The sequence below is a fragment of the Ornithorhynchus anatinus genome, chromosome X1, assembly GCF_004115215.2.
Source record: "Ornithorhynchus anatinus isolate Pmale09 chromosome X1, mOrnAna1.pri.v4, whole genome shotgun sequence".
Taxonomy (NCBI): Eukaryota; Metazoa; Chordata; class Mammalia; order Monotremata; family Ornithorhynchidae; genus Ornithorhynchus; species Ornithorhynchus anatinus.
Window position 1 is genome coordinate 92,356,562 of NC_041749.1, and position 22,445 is coordinate 92,379,006.

Here is a 22,445-nt window from a genome sequence, read left to right on the forward strand (position 1 = left end):
CCTCAACAAATATTATTAATTGGTTGGTTGGTTGAATTGACCCAGTCTCCCCTGGGTCTTTTGGCCTGGACCTGCTTGTATCTCTAAGCATTACAGCAGAACCAGGTTGACTTGCAGCGGGAGACGCCATTCTGGACACTTCTCTCCACTCTTCATTCTCCAAGCATTATTAGTTCATCTTTGCATTAAGTGGAACTTCCTAACCACTGGCTTTAAGGTTCTCCAACAGCTCTTTCCTTCCTACCTAACCACTCTCTCCTCTTATACACTAGCTGGCATTCTCCATTCCTTCCAAACTAACTTCTTACTCTGCCTCTCTCTCGTCTCTCCCACCTCCAAGTCCTGCCGCACACACTTCGTCCTTCCTGGAATTCACTTCCCCTAGAATCCATCAGAACACAGCACTCCCCATTTTCAAAAACCTCTGAAATCACACCTCTTTCAAAAGTCCTGCCCTGATTTAATTTTTCTTGTACCCAGTTTGTCTTCCCTACTATTGTCGCCATGCTTTTGCACCAACATAGCAATTTTGCACGTACTACTCAGACTTTTGTATGTATTGTTTTAAATGCTCTGCTCTTTGAGTACTTCCTTCTATTTGTGAATGTATTTTCTGTCTGTCTCCTGCTAGATTGCAACCTTCTTGTGGGCAGGGATCATGTCCTTGTATTTCTTTTGTACTCTTCCAAAAGCAGTCACTGAATAAATGCTATTGATTTTCCATGTGTTCTGTGGAATTATAGAAAACTGACTACTTCACCAGTGTGTTTGTTGCAAACCTTAAATGGAGTGTGTTGAAATTGGAGCTAAAAGAATAGTTATTTAGTGTTTTGTACTATAATATGTGCCCAAAAGACATATTCTTGTACCTGTGTATTACAGTTTTATTTAAAGTGCATGATCAGTAATTAGATGAAGGCAAAGGCTCTGTAGGTAAGACAATATTTTCTTTCTGCTGACCTAATTAGCCTATAGATGCTTTTCATTTACATTTTGTACTATTTATATAACAAAAGTTGCCATATAACAATTCTACACACTTATTTTAACAGCTGAAGAACTCGTTAAGGAACTGGAAAACATTGAACTGGCTCAAGAAGAATTTGATATGAAAAATTCCAGTGAAAATGTAAGTTTCTGAAAAGGGCAGAAAACCAGTTTGGAGGGGGTCAAGGAGAGAATTGGAGGAGAGGAACTGGAGGAAATAGGGGTGGAGATGATCCAGGGTTGAGAGTTAATCGTATGAGATTGGCAGAGGGAAAGAGGAGGGAGTTGATTTCAGTGGAGAGGGTGGTGCTGAGGAGGTAGTTTGGGTTTGGAGACCTACTGGGGCATGATGACTTAAGAGAATTGGAGAGGATCAAAAGATCAGAAGCCTATGAAGGGGAACAGGATAGACTTGTGGGGAGTAAGTGAATGGAAGAGAAGTCCAGTGAGGAAGTAGTGGTTGAATAGAGGAATTTCAGAGTTGGTGATGGTAGAGACTGTATAATAGTAATAATAATAAGATAGTATTTGTTAAGCACTTACTATGTGCCAAGCACTGTTCTAAACGCTGGGGTAGATAGAAGGTAATCAGGTTGTCTCACGTGGGGCTCACAGTCTTAATCCCCATTTAACGGATGAGGAAACTGAGGCCCAAAGAAGTTAGGTGATTTACCCAAAGTCACACAGCTGACCAGTGGCAGAGCTGGGATTAGAACCCACGACCTGCCCATACTCTTGCCACTAGAGATGATGAGATGGAGCATGTTTCAGTTGGTGAGAGGAGCAAGAAGTCACTGGAGTTGAGGACTGAAGGGAAGCAGGCAGCGGAAGGGTTGTCTGGTACATCCACGTGGATATTTCAGTCCCCAAGGATCAATGTTGGGATGGAGAAAGAAGGGATGAGAGAAAGGGATCAAAATGATTTAGAAAGTTGCAGGAGAGGTCTGGGGTGGGGACAATAGATGACTATGACTAGTAACTGGAGTGGGTGGTAGAGGCAGAAGATATGGGCTTCAAAGGAAAGGAAAGCGGAATGGTGGAGGTTGGTTGGTTGGTGGGTGCAAAAGCATTATTGGGGAGCAAGAAAGAAGCCAACTGCTTCCCCTTTCCTATTGAGTCTTGAGTCCAAGCCATCATGTCCCAAGGCATTACAATGGAATCATGTATCGTGGTGATAAGAGCTCGCTGTGGGCAGGGAATGTGTTTACCAACTCTGTTATATTGTACGCTCCCAGGTGTCCAACTCTGTTATACTATACTGTCCCAAGTGTTTAGTACTATGCTCTGCATCCAGTAAGTGTTCAATGAATAAGATTGATTGACAGTACAGTGTTTTTAGGAGTCTCAAACATAGCTGAGGCTTTTAACTCATTTTTCACTTGTTATTTTCAGACTATGGAATTTACAAATGATCATTCTGAAGAAGAAATAGATGATGTTCAAATTAAATATAGTAAGTGATAAAGTTTTTCATGAACTAAAACAATCTTACTAATTCATTTAAAATTCTTCATACTTTAAATGATAATGCAGGTTTAGTATATTCAAGATATTCTAGTAAAGTCATCCCACTTCTCAAGTAGGCAGTTTTCCATTTCTGGAAATAATAGTACTTTGTAATACTCTTACAAATAATAGTACAAATAATAGTACTCTTTCACAAAGTACTTTACAAATACTAATACCATGTCTGTAAGAGGAAAATTATTATCTTCATTTAAGACAGTAGGTAGAGGTGAGGAATTGAGAGACTTTTTCTACACCCATGAAATGAGTCTGTGGTAGAGCTAGGCATAAAGTGAAAAAATGCCCACTTGCTATTCTTTCCTCAGGTCACTCAGCACACTGCTTCCTGGAGAATCCAAACATTAGTGTAGTTTACAAACATGTATTTTGTTTGTTTTTTTAAATGGTATTTGTTAAGTATGTACTGTGCGCCAGGTACTGTACTAAGCACTGGGGTAGATATAAGCTAATCATGTGGGACACAGTCCCTGTCCCACGTAGATCTCACAGTCTTAATCCCCATTTTACAGATGAGGTAACTGTGGCACAGAGAAATGAAGTGACTTGCCCAGGGTCACACAGCAGACTAGTGGCAGAGCCGGGATTAGAATTGTGAGCCCCACGTGGGACAACCTGATTCCCCTATGTCTACCCCAGCGCTTAGAACAGTGCTCGGCACATAGTAAGCGCTTAACAAATACCAACATTATTATTATTATTATCTCAGGTCCTTCTGACTCCCAGGCCTGTGCTCTATCCACTAGGTATGCTGCTTCTCTAAACTTGAATAAACGTGAGCCCAAGGTGTGTTTCATTTTAATTTTTATAATTTCAGCATGGCTTGATGGAAAGTGTATGGGCTTGGATGTCTGAGAATCTGGGTTCTAATCCTGCCTTTGCCAATTCCTTGCTGTGTGACCATGGGCAAGCCACCTAACTTGAGAAGCAGCGTGGCTCAGTGGAAAGAGCACGGACTTTGGAGTCAGAGGTCATGAGTTCGAATCCTGGCTCTGCCACTTGTCAGCTCCGTGACTGTGGGCAAGTCACTTAACTTCTCTGTGCCTCAGTTCCCTCATCTGTCAAATGGGGATGAAGACTGTGAGCCCCACGTGGGACAACCTGATTCCCCTGTGTCTACCCCAGCGCTTAGAACAGTGCTCGGCACATAGTAAGCGCTTAACAAATACCAACATTATTATTATTATTACCCCAGCACTTAGAACAGTGCTCTGCACATAGTAAGCGCTTAATAAATACCAACATTAACTTTTCTGTGCCTCATTTCCCTCAACTGTAAAATGGGGATTCAAAACATGTTTTCTCTCCTAATTAGACCGTGAGCCTCATGTGGGACAAGAGATTCTGTTCAACCTGATTAATTATATCTACCCAAATGCTTTTTACAGTGCTTGACACATAATAAGCACTTAACAAATACTATTAAAAAAAATTGAAAGGGGAGGGTGTGGGCCATCATTTCCCCCACTCTCTCCTTTTCACTTATTCTGGATAGGCCCATGCCTCACCAGGGTTAAACCTCTCCTGTCCTGATAGTTAACTGTTTGGGAACACAGGGTGATTATTATTGTTCCCATTGGTTTTTTTTAATGCAAAATCTCTACTGATGTGATGGTTCTAGACCTTCAAACTGAGATCTGCCTCTGTTTTCCAACTGGCAGCACACTGAAATACTGATCTAGAAGCCGAATGACTTTTGTTTCCTCTGTCAGTTCCTGGAATTCAGTAGAGACCAGTGCAGAGTAGTATAATTTGGGAGGAAACCCAAGTTACACAAATATAAGATGGTAAATGACTGCCTTTGGGCAAGTATGCTTTTGTCAGTCTCATTTCCTGTCTCCTCTTCTGCCTCATGGGACCTAATTGTGGGTGTTCTGCAAAGGTCTGTTTTGGTTCCTTTCCTTTTCTTGCTATATGCCCATTCTCCCTTCTGCATCACCTAATGAGTCCTTATCCCCTAAGCACTTAGGTACTCTTCTCCTCCTCGTCTCCCTCCATTACTTATGCACTTATACTAGGTTGCCTCCCGTACCTATAATCAATTTTAATGTTTATTTCTCCTGCTAGCTTGTAAGGTCCTTGAGGGCAATAATAGGAAACTGTAGTGTCTCTTGAAGGGTTAGTACAGTGCTCAACACACAGCACTCAATAAAGACCATTGATTGATTGATCATACACTGACAAGGCTTTAGCTACCCCCTCTATGCTCATGACTCCCAAATCAACTTCTCCAGCCCCAGCCTCACATTTTAACCTATAATCCAGTACTTCTCCATGCCTCCAGGACATGTCCACTTGGCTGTCCCTCTGGCACCTTAAACATGTCCAAAGCTGAACTCCTCATTCCCTCCTAAACTCTTCCACCCAATGTTTCCATCTCTGTCGATGACACCACCGCCTTCTCTGTTTCCTATCTTTTAAGTTATTGCTAAATCCTGCTGGGTCTTTCTACACAGCATTTCCCTCATCTACATATTCCTCTCCAACTAGATTACTACCACCTTGATCCAAGATCTGGTTATATCACAGCTAGGTTATTATATCAGCTTCCTTGCTGGCTTCCCTGCCTCCAACCTCCTCCAGTCTACACACTGTTGCAGGGATCAGCTTCTTGAAAGCTCACTCATGTTACAACTCCTCACTAACACTCTGCAATGGCTCCTCATTTCCCTCAGCAACAAGTAGAAACTCCTCATGACCAGCTTTAAAGCTCTTCACCAACTCTCCTCATCTTACATATCAGACTTTCAGGACCCTCGGAGAATCCCAATTTTTCCAACAAGTTTTCCCTACTTTAACTCCCAGTACATCAAGTTATGTCAACCCATCAGCCACCTGTGGCACATAGGTATTTGTACACTCAACATTTGTGTATAAAAGTCTAATGGATTAATTTATTTGTAAATATTTTTATATCTGTTTCCCCCAGTTAGGGCGTAAGCTCCTTCTGGGCAGGGAATATGTCTAATGCTTCTCTTGTACTTTCCCAAGAGCTTAGTACAGCCCTGTTGGTTCCACCTTCACAACATCGCTAAAATCAGGCCTTTCTTCTCCATTCAAACTGCTACCATGTTAATACAGTCACTCATCCTGTCCCACCTGGATTACTGCATCAGCATCCTTGCCTTACCTCCCAGCCTCCTGTCTCTCCCCACTCTAGTCCATGTTTCACTTTGCTGCCCAGCTCATTTTTCTTCAAAAACGTTCAGAACAAGTCTTCCTACTCTTCAAGGAACTCCAGTGGTTACCCATCCACCTCCACATCAAAAAAAAAAACCTGCTCACGATTGACTTTAAAGCACTCAATCATTTTGCCCCCTCCTACCTCAACTCACTACTCTCCTAAATACAACCTAGTCCCCACACTTCACTTGTCTAATGCTAACCTTCTCGCTGTGCCTCGAACTCATCTAGCTCACCACCAACCTGTCCCTCAAGTCCTACCTCTGGCCTGAAATGCCCTCCCTCTTCAAATCCGACAGACAATTATTTTCCCCTCCTTCAAAGCTTTCTTGAAGGGACATCTCCAAGAGGCTTTCCCTGACTAAGCCCCCCTTTCTTCTTCTTCCACTCCCTTCTGTGTCATCCTTATTCCTTTTGTCCTTCTCCCCTCCCAGCATTTGTATACATATCTGTAATTTATTTATATTAATATTTGTCTCCCCTCCTCTAGACTGTAAGCTCATTGTGGTTAGGGAATGTGCCTGTTTATTGTTGTACTTTACTCTCCCAAGAGCTTAGCACAGTGCTCAGCACACACTAAGGACTCAATTAATATGATTGAATGAAATGAATGCAATATACCCAGTGGGCCCTCAGTAAATACCTTTAATGCTATTACTGCTGCTGCTGTTCCTGAGTATTACAAAAAACAATTTGAAGGACATAAGGGGCCACCAGCTGCACAGGAATCAGCTAGGCTACTGTGGGGAACGTTCCAGGAAGCAGTATTCTTCTAGACTGTAAGCTCGTTGTGGGCAGGGAACTTGTCTAGTAACTCTGTTATGTTGTACTCTCCCAAGCACTTATATAGTGCTCTGCACACAGTAAAAGCTCAATAAGTATGATTGATTGATTTATATCTCCAAGCCCCTTCCCAATATGGAGTTGAAAGACATGTTCAGATGGAGGGGGTATATATGCAGAGGGGAGGACTGAAGGAAGTGGAAGAGAAGAAAAGTGGGGAAAAGCAGGAGAGGAGAGGGTGAGTGAGACTGATTTTGAGGGATAACCAGGAAGATTATTGTTGTGCATTAGCCAACTAACCTAGACAATGAATGGGTATTTCGTAAATTACTCCATATTATTTTCAGTAATATTTCATTTCCAGTTCATGGAGCCATTTACTAACACTATAATCTTATTTCTAACAACTGATGCTAGGAAAGGGATTGTTGTATTATTGTTTCTCTGATTACTGTTTGTTAAATGAAGAATTGGAAACAATTTCTGCTTCTTGTTTAGAGGATAACTGGCCAATAAGGTGCATCTGCTTACCTTCAATTTAATGGACTATTAACCATTCTGAGTTTTCTGTGAAAGGTCAGTTTGGGTTATTTATAAGGAAATAAGTAGGACTTAGCTGTAATAGGCTGAAAGGTCATCTCTGTGGCCTGCTATATAGTTGACTGGGGCCTGGGGAAGGGGGGCCCTGGCTCCCCGGAATGGAGAAAGAAGGCTAAGAGAGAGGAACTCTGCCTTCTTCATCAAAGGTCTGAGAGATGTATATTTCTTTCCCCAGCCCTTGAACAGGAGATGTTAGGAGAGAGGAAGAAGTTAATAATTCTTTCCTTTTCACCCTATTTTTGTTTTTTGTTTTCTTAGCAGAGGGTGTTGTATGGAAGCACGAATACATTGTTATAGTAGGGAAGCTCACGAGGATTGAGTGGAGAATAACAAAAGGGCTGAGCTCTTTTCCTAAGTCCTACTATAGTTGAGGATGAATAGGACAAGCTGAATGTTTCACACATTATTAAAACAATCCAGTATTCTGAAACATGCTTGAGTAGGAGCTTAATTAAAACAGTAATAACTTTCCTTTGTTGGACTAGCAATCATCAGAAGCCACAACCATTGCTTCCCCCATTTCTTGCCAGTCCCCAAATTTCCTCTCCTTTCAGATACTTAAATGGAATTATCACCTTTTCCAAATCAACTGCGCTCTTCTAGATGATTTGGCCAAAATTTGTTTCACAATACCACTTTTATGGTATTGTGTGATCTCTAAAATAGTCTCTTTGATAGAAACAAATATCATAACAACTTGAGCATAAACAGAAAGCATCTTCTTTGTAAAATTTCTTATTCTAATAAAAACAATGTATTATTTTCAAATCCAATGAGGAGCATTTCATCGACATGATCTTTTGTCTGCCTAGCATTTTCATCTTTCCACTCTTGTAGTCGGGGAAATATGACTCCTGATAAGATGGAACAAAACAATAATGTATTTTGATGGTTTGATTAATGCCATATACAAGGAAAGAACATCATAAATTACGCAACAAGTCTTTAAACGATCACATAGGATGATGACTGGAATGATTTCAATCAGTGAGAAGTTGATCGTATTAAAAATGCATATTGAGGTTTACTTTTATGTACAAAATGGAGCACATTCTTGGAAATGACTGACCTTTGGCTTTTCAAGAATTATTAGATGCTCATCTATTTGTGTCCCTATAGAGATATGTGTTAAAATGAGGTAGTATTTGGCATTCTTCCCATTGCTGCCGAGAAAAATGCCATGGCTCCTGCCATAGTCCCTCCAGACACCAAGTGTCCCTAAAAGCTGTTCCCATGTGCTCTTGGATTCTTCCATCACCACTGAGAAAAGCACCCTGTTAACCTCTGCCCACTCCTGGCATGCTCCAGGTACACCGAGCCAGGAATAATAGCTACTCTTGTGTGTTCTTGGGCAACTTCATCCCTTCTGAGGGAAGCACCCATCATCACTGTCGCCTTTCCCCCACCAGACTGCGAGCTCGTTGCGGGCAGGGAATGTGTCTACCACCTCTGTTATATTGTACTCTACCAAGCAAGTATAGTATAGTGCTCTGCACACAGTAAGCACTCAATCAGTTCGACTGATTGATTGCCACCCAAGGTCCCTACTTCCCCCCTGCTCTGTGCCCACTAGACCAGGGGTAAAATCTGCTCCCACGTACTTTCGCATCCCTCCTTCACCGCCAGACAAGCACTGTGTAAGTGCTGCCTTCTCTCTTGGCCACCGAAGGTCCCACTGAGGGTCCCTGCTTCTGGCATGCTTCATGTCCTCTGACTGGGGATAAAAGTTGCCCCCACATGCTCTCAGAATTCCTCGCCCTTGCCAACACTCTGAGCCATTGTGAATTTGTTTGTCTTGTGTGCTGATGTGTCTGTCTCCAATCCCTATGTCCCACTTAAACTCTTAAGTTGTGAGGCCCCCAAGGGACAGGGACTGTGTCTAATTCCCACCTGTGCATTCTCTCCTGGCATCTAGTAGAGGGCTCTGCACACAGTAGTATTACTACTATAATAGACCTCTTGTTTATAAAATCAATGTAGCCATGTCAAAAGTAAACAAGCATTTGCAGTGTTTGCATATCTTGGAGCATGGCAGACCTTTCTTATTTACTGAAAATGCACATTATAGGGGAATAGACTTTTTCTATGTGTTTTTTTAGGCCAATATAGCTTAAGGTCATTCTATCTGGGGCTTGAAACTGGATTTAGTTTTTGTCATTTGACTCTTCTATAGTGCTGGTTTTTATGACCCAGGCAACAATTTTTTATTCTCCTGTCATCAGATTTCTATCTTCACTGGTGAAAGGGCAGCCTTTTACAGGAGATTTCAAACTTGAGTTCCTATAGCATTTAGTATTGTAAGATAGCACTCTTTGCTCAATTCTTTGGTCGTCCAGTTATAGAATCTTATAGTCACTGATGTCTTTCCTCCCCTCTCCATATACACACAGCTGCTAAATTCTGACCGCATCTCTTCTTCCCCATCTCTCCCCCGGCCTCCCACCCTGAAAATATATCACCCTCTATTGCTGTCAAGGAAATCTGCTCTTTGTTCATTTCACACTCCATGCTGTCTCATGTATTTGGCAAAGACCTCACTCATTGAAAACAGCTCTCCTTCAGGAATTCTCACCAGATTAAATAGTTCAGATGAGGGTCACCTCCTTCCTATAGCACTGGCGTCTTAAAAGTAGTTCCTCAATCCCATACTTTCTGCATAAAATTACTGAAGTCATAAAGGAAGAGAAGAAATGGAAAGATTAATAAAAACAAGGGAATAAAAGTGAATGGCATATTTTGTATTTAGGTGTTAGCATGAGTGACATTCTGCCTTGGAATGTAAACTCCTAGAGGGTCAGGCTGGATCCCTCCACAGATATTCATGAAGACAGGGAGAATGTCTCAATATCTCCTATGCACCACCAATGTGTTAAATTTAGGAATATAAACCATGGGGCGCATCAAAGGAATATGCTATATGGGGGCAGGCCTGAAGGTCAACAGTCATCATCACCATCAGTGGCATTTATTGAGCACTTCTATGGGCAGAGCACTGTACTAAGCACTTAGGAGAGTACAATACAGTACTGTTAGTTATTCTGGGAATATAGCAGCATTTCTAGCCAAGCCCTTTGACTCCTAGAGTGATGCCTTGACCTCTGTGGGTGTTACATGGCCTAGGGTAATTCTCCTCTGGAACCTGTTCAGTGGAAACAGAGTCTTCAGGAAGGGATGGGGAGCAGCTCTGGAGGGTGCAAAGGAACAGTTTATGGGAGTTAGGCAGTTTTGGAACTATGGGTGGCTATTTTATATTCTGTGCTTTACAAAGAACAACTCTGTGTATCGGTAAAGGGAAAAAAAAAAGAATTTCATTTTGTAGGGAATCAAGCAAAAAAATAGTGGAAGAAAACTGATGGAAATTAGACTGGAGAGTTGAACCAAGAGGAAGCAGCAAAAACCTCCCAAGGTCTTTGCCCATAAACAGGGGTAAAGAACTTCAATTAAAAGTAGACTGTAAACTCGTTATGGGCAGGGAACATATCGGTTAATTCTGTTGTACTCTCCCATTTGCTTAGTACAGAGTTCTGCCCATAATAAGTGCTCAACAAATACTATTGATAAGTCCTATGTTACGGATTTGAATGCGGTATAAAAAGAAGAAACAACTAAAGACACTTTCATTCAATCATATTTATTGAGTGCTTAATGTGTGCAGAGCACTGTACTAAGCACTGGGGAGAGTACAATGTAATAATAAACAGACATATTCGCTGTCCACAACAAGCAGAGGTATTGGCTTATGGAAATGCCTAAACATTTTTAGAAGAAAATCTTTCTAGAGGATTTAATTTGGACAAAATAGGTTCATTACTGTAAAATAAAATTGACGAAAGGGTTTTAAATTCTGATTCCATTTATATTTATGGAAAATTGTTATTATTTCTGCAGTCCAAACAACAAATAATGAAATTTATTACTAAAGGTGATAAGCCATCTTGCATTAAGCAGAAATCTATTTTATTATTCCTGGAGAATGAAAAAGCTATTAGTAATTCTTGTGAATGGAAGGCTCAACTGAAAAATCTCACTACTGTATTTTGTATGGTAATAATGCAATAAATAAAAACAACACATTTTATTGCTTAGATTAATAGCTTATCTCCACTGCCAAGACCACAAGCCATTGCACAAACCAGAATCATAAGTATGAAAAAATTGGAAAGACTATTTTAGTGCTTCGCATCAATCAGTCAGTGGTATTTAGTGAACATTGTGAGCTGTGTGCAGAGCTTAATAGGTATCCTGTAGTCCAGCGGATACTGTTTTTTGCAGATTCTAAGCTTTCTGGTCCCAGGTGTCAGTCTGTACACGTGCTGTGTTTTTGTTGCCGTACTGATTTGGTAAGAGCAGGTAGGGTAGTTTTCTGGTCTTATGGTGGATGCCGTGGCTGCTGCTCTGGAGTCCTTCATTTTCTGTCTTGAGCCAAAGCAAAGGCTAGCAGAGAGGAGCTGCAAAGGTGCAAGTGATGGTGATGGTGCTTAAGAGCTGAGCTATGCTCATGACTGGATAAGGTACCATTAGCCTTCCTGTCTCACAAACCCATAACCTTGGCATTATCCTTGACTAATCTCTCTCATTCAGCCCACATACTTAATCCATCGCTTAAATCCTGTTGATTCCACCTCCACAACATTGCTAAATCCTCCCTTTCCTTCATCCAAACTACCACATTAATTTCATCACATCTTATCCTGCCTTGATTACTGTATCAGCCTCTTTACTGACCTCCCAGGCTCTTGTCTCTCCCCACTCCAGTCCATACCTCACTCTGCAGCCTGAATCATTTTTCTACAGAAACATTCAGGCCATGTTTCCCTACTCCTCAAGAATCACTAGTGGTTGCCATCCACCTCCACATTAAACTTCTCACCATTAGCTTTAAAGCACTCAATCACCTTTCCCCCTCCTACTCTTCTACTACAATCCAGCTAGCACACTTCCCTCTTCTAACACTAACCTTCTCACCGTACCTCGATCTTGTTTATCTCACCGCTGACCTCTTGCCTATGTCCTGCTTCTGGCCGGAATGCCCTCTCTCCTCATATCTGACAGACAATTGCTCTCCTACCACCTTCAAAGCCTTAATGAAGGCACATCTCCAAGAGGACTTTCCTGACTAAGCCCTCTTTTCCTTTTCTTCAACTCACTTCTGCACTGCCCTGACTTTCTCTACTTATTCATCCCCCCTCCCAACCCCACAACACTTATGTATGTGTCTGTAATTTATTTATTTATATTAATGTCTGTCTCCCTCTCTAGACTGTAAGCTCACTCTGGGCAAGGAATGTGTCTGTTCAGCTGTTACATGGTACTCTCCCAAGCACCTAGAACAGTGCTCAGTTACCACTGACTGACTCTGCAGAGCCTAGGGGTTAATAGTGGTATCCTAAGGGATGGTAGTAGAAGCATCATGGTCAGAGCCCTAGTCAGAGGCCAAAATGTTTGGCAGGAGAGCTCTGAGTGGCACCGTTTGGCAAATGCACCAGGGGGGTGACCATGCCCGGGATAATAAATTACTATTTCAGTGCCCTATCTGTAAACCAAGTGGATCAAGGTGTCTTTCAAAGATGCTGAGATACTGGGAGGATCTACCTCATTGCAGATCAGAGAAACCTTTTACTGCAATACTGGTTGATAAACCCTAAACCTGAAGTTTGAAGTGTGTAAATGTAATAAAATGAGTTTTGTTATTATCTGACCTTTTCTCCCAACCCACTCTTCCCAAGCAAGGCTCATACCTCAGTCTTGAATCTCCTGCTTGTGACTCACTACTACCCCTCAGAATACACTCTCCCCTCAGTCATCCCAACTGAGTCTCTCTTTCAGAACACTTCAGAAAAGCTATGTCCTCCCTGATCCACTTCCTGATCAGTCCCCCCAGCCACCCTGGCACTCATGAATCACTTCTTGTGTTTATGTGCATTGCTTATGTTTATGTTCATTTGTTATTGAATGACTTAATGTAGTGGGGTTTTTTTATCTAGTCTCAGTGTTCTAAGTATTCTATATTTATTAACCTCTTAGGCCATTTTCAGTAGTAAGTTTACTATATAGTATCTTCAAGCTTTCATTTCTCGATACAACAAATTCTCAGAAAATTAGTTTTTCAAATGAACATTTCCTTCTTGATGGTAGATCAAATTTTTGATTCGTTGCTTCTTTGAAACATGCCTGTTTTTCCACACATTATTAATGCAAAGTTAGAAGAAAGCACTTCATATGATTTTTAGGTGACTGTAACAGAAAAACTATATTTGTGGCTTTTATGCAACCTATATTGAATACAGAATTTGTTTCACACAAATTGTTCATTTTGTACAAGATGTCATTTTAAGTGTATTCAAGCTAATATTTTTCCAAGGTCAGATGCTCCTCTGTGCACTTTGTGTCTATGTACTCTGGCTTATTCCTGATACCACTGCTTCTGTGTATAGCTGAAGGCCGTTGACTCCTTTAAATCCTTTAGTCCAAGCGCTGAGGTAGATACAATATAATCAGCTTGGCCACAGGCCATAGCAATGCTGTGAAGACAGAAATGAGTTGAGTAGTGTGAAAGTGCTTTGGGGATAAAAGTGTATAACCATAGTGGCATGTCAGGTTGAAGTAGTTAAATAATTGAAAGAAAGTGTTGAGGACAGGTATAGATACCTAAGTGGCTGTTGGATATGGGATGTTGGGAATTAATCAGGAAAGGCTTCTTAGAGGAACGGATTTAATCAACGTGGGCATTGAAGGTAGAGCTGTAGCCTGGCCTTTTTGAAATTGGGGAGGCAGTTCCAGAGGATGATGCGAGTTTAAGGGTCTGAGGTGCAGAGCCAAAAGTGAGGTGTAGTTAGCAGGTGAGCTTGGGAGGAGTGAGAATGCAAGCTGGGGAATGGTGGTTGGAAAGAACTGCTAATGCAATATAGGGCAAGCTGATAGAGAGACTTGAATTCAATGTGGAGGGAAATGGGTAGCCACTGGAGGACTTTGAGAAGTTTGGAGACGTGCCAAGCAACAATTTAAAAATGATGATCTGGGCAGCAGCATGTAATATAGACAGATGGGTTGGCGGAACTGGAAACTGCAGCTAGTGAGGAGGCTGACACAGTAGTCTAATCATGAGATAACAAGATGTTAAACCAGGATGATGGTGACTTTGGGAGAAGGGAAAGGAGTGGATCTGGGAAAAGTGGCTGAAGAACTGCTAAAATTTAGCTTTTGATTGAGTGTGAGAACTGAACAGGAGGTTGCCACCAAGATTGTGTGGGTGTCTGTGCTAGGGAGGAGTGTGGTGTTAGTGATAGAGATGGAAAAGGAGGTGAGAGTTTAGGAGAGAAAATGGAAAGGTGGTTTTTTTTTTATGGTGTTTGGTAAGCACTTACTATGTGCCAGGTGCTGTTCTAAGTGCTGGGGTAAATACAAGGAAATCAGGTTGGACACAGTCCCTATCCCAAATAGGGCTCACAATCTCAATCCCTATTTTACAGATGAGAGAACTGAGGCCAGAGAAGTGAAGTGACCTGCCTAAGGTCACACAGCAGACATGTGGCAGAGCTGGGACTAGAACCCTGTCATTCAATCGTTTGAGAGCTGTGTGCAGAGCATTGTACTAACTGCTTGGGAGACTACAATATAACAATAAGCAGACACATTTCCTGCCCACAATGAGCTGACAGTCTAGAGTGGGAGACAGACATTAGTAGAAATTAAATGAATTACAGATATGTACAAAAGTGCCGTGGGGCTGGGAGGGGAGATAAATAAAAGGGAGCAAGTCAAAGTAATGCAGAAGGGAGTGGGAGAAGAGGAAAAGAGGGCTTAGCCAGAGAAGGCTTCTTGGAGGAGGTGTGCCTTCAATAAGGCTTTGAAGAGGGGGAGAATAATTTTTCATATTTGAGGAGGGAGGGCCTTCCAGGCCAGAGGCAGGATGTGGGTGAGGGATTAGTGGCAAGATAGATGAGGTTGTTACAGTGAGAAGGTTGGCATTACAGACGCGAAGTGTGCAGGCTGGGGGGTAGTAGGAGAAGGGTGAGGTGAGGTGGGAGGGGGCAAGGTGATTGAGTGCTTTAAAGCCAATGGTGAGGAGTTTTTGTTTGATGTGGAGGTGGATGGGAAACCAATGGAGTTTCTTGAGAGGAGAGGAAACGTGTCCTGAACATTTTTTGTAGAAAAGTGATCTGGACAGCAGAGTGAAGTTTGGACTGGAGTAGGAAGAGACAGGAGGCTGGGAGGTTAAGCAAAGAAGTTGATAGAGTAGTCAAGATGGAATAGAATAAATGATTGTAGCCTGCATCCATAGACTTTTTATCTATGAGGCACCAGCATTTGTAAACACCTGCTCTCTCAAATGAATCTCTGAGATCTTGAGCTTCATGTTGTATCCCGTCTACCAACTCTCTTGAACTTACTCAAGCACCGAGTACAGTGCTCTGCACCCAGGAAGTACTCAACCATTGATTGATTGATAGGTAATGGGGTAGGTATTACAAATACCAAGCATCCACAGTGTGCTAGGCACTGTATGGAATTTACAGGCTACATGGAGCCTGAGCTTGTATCCGGTTTCCTCAATCTCCCATCTTGTCTTAGTATATAAGTGGTTAAGCTTTCCTCGGTCTCGTAACTGGTACACTTGCAACCTTCGCAGATATCTACATGGCCCAAGGCTTGTAGCTGAGCAGTAGTTTGTAAAACTGATTTAATATACATTTATCTGCTAAATCCCAGTTTGAGGTGAATGGCAGATCCTACTTAAATGAATTTAGGAAAAGCTTGAAATCGATTTCCCATCACACCTTCACTGATGAAAAATCATGTCCTTTATTCTATTTTTGGGTTAGAAGAAGGTTGAGACCGTTGCCATTTTTGGTCAGGTTTTTCATTTTCATTTCCCATTGTTCTCTTGTATATGGAATGCATTCAACAGAAAGTGATCCCAGAATATTTAAAAAATCCTCTGGAATGTCATGATTACAGAAGTTTCATTAACAGGTCCATGTATTTTTTTAAGGGCTAATTTATTAATTTAGATGAATTCCACATTGATCCTGTACTAACAACACGTTAGATTTTGCAGATAAATGGAAGCATGGTAGTCTCCAATTACTCAATTTTACCTACTGAATTTGGATTGGAGTTAAGGTAAAGAAACAAGAGACTTCTGGTTAACTGTTAAAAGTGATCAAAGAGAGAAGCATTATGTATTCTGGAAGCAACAAAATAATAAAACGAAGTTGCAGAAATGCCATTTTAAAAAACTGTTTATGTCATCATGTTCTCCCTCTAGAAGAAGAAGACAGCGAAATGCCGGATGTAGACTGGACCAGTTCTAAAAACCACCAAGCCAAAATAGAGTTAGAAAGCATCCCCTGTACTTCAGCCGAAATGTCTTCCATGACCTACCCATCATATTCAAGATGCAGGTGAGTGTTCTGCCTGAGGTATCTATTTTCAGTAAACGCTTTGAGTAGAGGAGAGCTACTGAATCTGCTGCTTCCTAGACTTGCTGGCACAGTATATACCAAACTTTCTTCTGAATTAGTTTATGGGGAGGGAAATTGAAAGCATACACCTAAAGGAAGGGAAATACCCATTTTATCTGAAGCCCAGTAAGGCAAAAGCATATTATTGCTTACTGATGAGGTAACTGTGTCACAAAGATGTTAAGCAACATGCCCAGGGTCTCACCCAGCAGACAAGTGGTGGAGCTGGGATTAGAACCCAGGTCTTCTGACTCCCAGGCCCATGTTCTTTCCACTAGGCCACGCTGCTACTCCTTGTTCTCAGATTACAATCTAGTTGGGAAGACAGAAATTAGAATAAGCACAGGTAGGGGAAGAAACTCAGTATAAGGATATGTGCAAAGGTTCTGGGGGTAAGAGGGTGGAGGTCGTTTTGGGCAGAGAATATGTCTGTTGTTATGCTGTACTCTCCCAAGCGCATAGTATAGTGCTTTGCACACAGCAAGCACTCAATAAATATGATCAAATGAATGAATGAAAGTGTACAGACGCAAGTTCATAGGTGACACAGAGGGGAGGGGGGAAAAAGGTAGGTCAGTGGGAGGCTCATCAGTGAAGGCTTCCTGGAGAAGATGCAGTTTCAGTAGGGCTTTGAAGACAGTAATAATAATTACGGTATTTGTTAAGTGCTTACGATGTGGCAATCACTGTTCTAAGTGCTGGGGTAGATACAAAGGTACTCAGGTTTCCACCCTTCTAGACTGTGAGACTGTAGTTGGGTAGGGATTGTCTCTATTTGTTGCTGAATTGTACTTTCCAAGAGCTTAGTACAGCTCTCTGCACACAGTAAGCGCTCAATAAATATGATTGAATGAATGAATGAACACAGTGCCTGTCCTATATGGGGCTCACAGTCTTAATCCCCATTTTAAAGGTGAGGTAACTGAGGTGACTTGCCCAAGGTCACAGAGCAGTTAAGTGGAGGAGCTGGGATTAGAACCCACATCCTCTCACTCCCAAGCCTGTGCTCTTGCCTCTAGGCCATGCTGCTTTGATGAAGATGGGGAGAGTGCTGGTCTGTATAATACCAAGTAGGAGAGAGTCCCAAGCAGGACGGAGGGTGTGAGCAAGAGTATGATGGTGAAACAGCAGAGATTGAGGCACAATGAGGTAGATCAATTTTAGAGGAGCAAAATGTGTGGGTCTGGGTTATAGTGTAAGAGGAGTCAGGTTAGGTGGGATGGAGAGAGCCGATTGAGTGTTTTAAAGCTGATGGTAGGGATTTTGTTTGCTGAGGAGATGGATGATCAAATGTTCTAGGTTTGTGAGTAAGGAGATGTGCGCAAGATGATTTTTAAAAATAATAATGGTGATATTTGTTAAACAGCACTTCACTTTAGTGTCTCAGTTACCTCATCTGTAAACTAGGGATTGAAACTGTGAGCCCCATGTGGGACAAGGACTGTGTCCAAACCAATTTGCTTGTATCCACCCCAGCGCTTAGTACTGGCACACAGTAAGAACTAAACAAATACTCATTATTATTATTATTATGATTATTATTATTATGCACTTACTATACTAAGCTCTGGAATAGAGCCAGGATAATCAAGTTGGACTCAATCTCTATCCCACATGGAGCTCATAGTGTAAGTGGGAGGGAGAACATATATTGAATCTTAGAACGGTGCTTGGCATATAGTAAGCACTTAACAAATACCACCACCACCATCCATTTTACAGATGAGGAAATTGAGGAACAAAGTAGTGTAAAGTATCTTGCTCCAAATAATGCAGGCAGCAGGTTGAAGTATGGTTTGCAGATGGGAGAAGGTGGAGGCAGGGAGATCAGCAAAGAGCCTATGTAGAAGCATGCGGAGAAAATCCAAAGTGAATGGAAGAATTTGATTTTGCAGGAAAAAAAGTGAGTTGTCATTATGTCATGGAAGATTTTGAGAATTGCGGCAAAAAAGAGGGGACTACCCCACCAGCCTGAACTATCTCCGAGTAAATTCTAGGAATTTGGGCAATAGAAAGTACTAGAGGTTTTGGCCTAGGACCACGATTATGATTTGAATTGGTATAATGTGGATGTATTTGTATCGCATATATGAATAAAGGTTCATAAATTTATGAGGGCAAGAGATGCAATGGTATCTGGACTTTGTTGAAACTGTCGACTCACATTTTCATCAATTAGCTAAAAGAAGTCATCTGAATCATATACCCTTCTGACAGCAAGCGTGGTTAAATACTGAAACTGGCTATTCAGGGAGGTTATGGAATCTGTCCCTGGAGCTCTTTAATAACTAACATAGACTGAGTTGGGTTTTCCTTCCTTCCTTTGTGTGTCTCTGCTGATGTCATTGCTTATGGTTCCTGATGTTTGTTGCTGGGTGTCATTTCCAGATTAACCAGTGCAGAAGCTATTAGGGATGCTTGGGAATAGCAGTAGCTCCCTGTGGGCAGGGAAAGTGTCTACCAACTCTGTTGTACTCTCCCAAGTGCTTAGTACTGTGCTCTCCACACAGTGAATACTCAAATACCATTGACTGATTGACCTGTGTCAGGAAAAACCCTAAGCCCAATTCATTTTAGGGTGATCAGCCAAGGGAAGTGTATCATTGTGGGCCATTTTTGACACTTTGCACTTGGCTTTTAAAAGCCCCTGAAGGTTAATGGTAGCTATGGGGGACAGTGCTGTGCAACACCCCTCCTCCCCCTCCCACCCCCCTGCATTCTTTTTAATGGTCAGCATGTCAGTGTGGTTATTTATAGAATTTTGTCTAATTTAAATTTGAATGTTGAAATTGAAGTTTGAAATGTAAATATTACCAACCCAATGTAAAGAAATTGGGCAGGCATTTTTTCAGTGTGAAGTATAGGCAATTGGATATATTGTATTTTATCTCCTTTGGAAACAATGAATGTTTTAATATATTCTTAATTTGTAAAGAATACAAATCATTTTATTTTTCATTTGTTGATATAAAATTATATTGCCATTTTAAGGCAGAATACATTCTTATTAAAAATAGTTGAAAATTTATTCTAGTTTTAATGACATAGAGCAGAAAAGAAACATGCATTTTCAAAAAATGATCCTACCTGTACAAAATCCATTAATTGTGTCACTTCTCAATTTCAGATATTGTGAAACTGTTTTGTTACTAGCTTATTTCCTTTCTCTTAGATAAGTGCCTTTTTTAGGATCTGAATTTTCCAAGCTTTTTATTTGCCATCTGTTGCAGTGTCAAAAGTAAAAACAGTGATGATGTACAAACTGATAAGAATATTAGGTATTAATAAAACCTCATCATGTGATGGGTGATTTCCGGGCATTAGAAAGGCCTTCCCAGACTTCTGTAAATGAACTCATTGTTTTATTTAAGCAGGAAAAGAGAGCTTTTGTTCTGTAGGTTTGGCAACACAGGACATTGTCTTATTGATAGCTAAACCCTGAGAAAAGGTGCTTTTGATTGTGGTTGCTGAGAGGAAAGCTTGTGTTTTTGAAGAGGAGGGATGAAAAACAGCCTTCCTCTTCCTTGGAAAAGCAGTCATCATCATGGCAAGCAAGCATTCTGACAATCAGAAGGGGTTAAAAATTACCGGTGTCTTAAGACAACTGAATTTTAATTATAAAAAGAATGATAATTAAAGTATCTGAAGACAAACCTGATTTGTTTTTTTTTTAAAAGAAAATATTGGGACACAAAACTCTTTTCAGCGGCTCCTGAAAAAAGGTTAGCAAAGGATTTAGTCAAGAGCCTTCAAAGAATGGCAAGAACAATTTCAATGTAATTCATATTTATTGAAAGGTTCACTAGGCACTCTTCTGGATTCTTGGACAAAAGAGATAATTAAAAGTTAACTACTGGATTGGTTTGTTTTGAATGCGTTCTTGCCTTAACTCTTGAAAGGAATATTTAGAACATATACTTTCTTCCATGGGAGAAAAGTGTATGTGTGTGTGTGTGTGTGTGTGTTGTGTGTGTGCGTGTGTACGCATGCAACTCAAAATCACAAAATAAATGATAACTTGGAAATCTGAGGAATAGTTATATTTCAGAGACTAAGTGAATCTAGACTAAATCTATACTGTAAACTGGCAAAAGATGGGAAAAAAATTTAATAGATACCCCTTTGTGGCACTTCTAAGGACTAAACAGAACAAATTTTAGCAAAAGCAAATGCCCTCGCTTGTGCAAAAATGTTAGTCTAGAAAATCTCTACTATGCTTAATATTAATTTCCACCTTGTTGATATATCAGGAAAATGAATTACTTTGTAGCTTGTTTATCAATGAAGAAAAACTGTCATCAAGTCACATAAACCAAGAGAATCTTCTCTAGGGAGGTCAGCGTGGAGGCTGATGCAGTGGTCAAGGTGGAAGAGGATAAGCACTTGGATTAACATGGTAAGACCCTGGTTTGAGAAAGAGGCATCGAGTCTATAAAAGGTAGCTTGGCAGTGGCCCTTTCCCAAACCAGGGTGCTGTGGATCAGTGGTGTGTCATAGGATCTTGAGGTTGACAGTTAACAGTCAGTAGCATTTACACTGATTGAAGCACTGTGCTAAATGTTGCAGAGAATCCGTGCGCATTGCACAGATGTGGTCCATTTATGGTTTGTCTGCAATGGTGATTTCATTAAGTGTTGCTGCAAAAGTCATTTCTTCATGTGTTGACAGACTAATGATGCGTAATAGAGCGTCATCGATCTCATTCTACACACATATTCAGTCTGCCATTAAATCCTGTTAGTTCAACCTTCATAATTTCTCTAAAATTTGTCAATCCCTCTCCATCCAAACTGCTACCAAGTTGATACAAACACTTATCCTATCCTACCTTGACTACTGCTTCAGTCTCTCTCCACTCCAGTTCATAATTCATGGCCACCCAGGTCATTTTTCTCCAAAAGCATTCATTCCCTGTTTCCCCACTACTCAAAGACTTCCAATGTCAACCTCAATCTGTACCTGTACTTCAGTCTCGTCTTCCTTGCAGTGGCCCTCTCTCCCATGTCCTGCCTCTGGCCTGGAACTTCCTCTCTCTTCCTGTCTGACAGATGGTCCCTCTTCCCACCCTCAGTTGAATCATCTTTAAACCCAAAGGGCAACTCTCTCTTGCTCTCTTTTTCTCCCCGCATTCATATATATAGAGAGTAACATATATGATATAGTCATATATATGTGTGCTCAGACTTCATTGGATATCTTAACGATATCTCTCTGTTCTTTTCAAACATTCAACCAAAGGAGCTCAACAAGCAACTCACTGATGATGCCCATTGAAAATATGAATATGGATCACTCACTGCCTCACCTTTTTTCCTCCCTCTCCACACACTACTTAAAATCCCTATGCAATTTTTGGCATATATAATAAAAATAAATTTTAAATGACACTAAAGGGCATAATTCATAAATTTTACTGCAATATACTGAATTCTTCTCCCTGTTATTAACTTCAGTTCAGCTAACCTTAGCCCACAATTAACTTGTACTGTCATCATATTCATAAGTAAGAAGTCTGATATTAAAAAAAATGATACAAAGTGAATGGCTAGTAAGTTTATTTCAATAATACTATGGAAAACTTAATGACATATATACACATGCAAACACACACACACAACACACGAAACCTCATTGCTATTAGATCTGACAAAATTGTTTCCAAAGTCTACCTCTTGAATATTCTGGGTTTTTTTTGTTTATTTTGTTTTGGCATGTAGCAGTTAACTAAAGAATAGACTGTGAAGTGATGCAATTTACAGATAATAAGGAATAGAACTAGACTGCCTTAATCTTTTGAGGGATATAGATAAAGTGTCCTTGTCCAAAAAAGGAGTATTCCTATGGAAATATCCAAAGAATGTATTTAAGGTTGCAAAAACAAAAAAATTCCCTAAAACATTATAA

The 22,445-nt window shown here is 40.9% G+C and overlaps 1 protein-coding gene across 1 annotated transcript in view; it reads left to right on the forward strand.

Moving 5' to 3' along the window:
• Window positions 1-22,445, forward strand: part of RAD18 (RAD18 E3 ubiquitin protein ligase) — a 73,075-nt gene that overhangs the window by 22,827 nt on the left and 27,803 nt on the right. Inside the window, exons 8-10 of the mRNA XM_029050095.2 lie at window positions 1,053-1,129; window positions 2,380-2,440; window positions 16,346-16,481. Of these exons, the coding sequence (XP_028905928.1) occupies window positions 1,053-1,129; window positions 2,380-2,440; window positions 16,346-16,481 (274 nt within the window). The remainder of the gene's footprint in view (window positions 1-1,052; window positions 1,130-2,379; window positions 2,441-16,345; window positions 16,482-22,445) is intronic.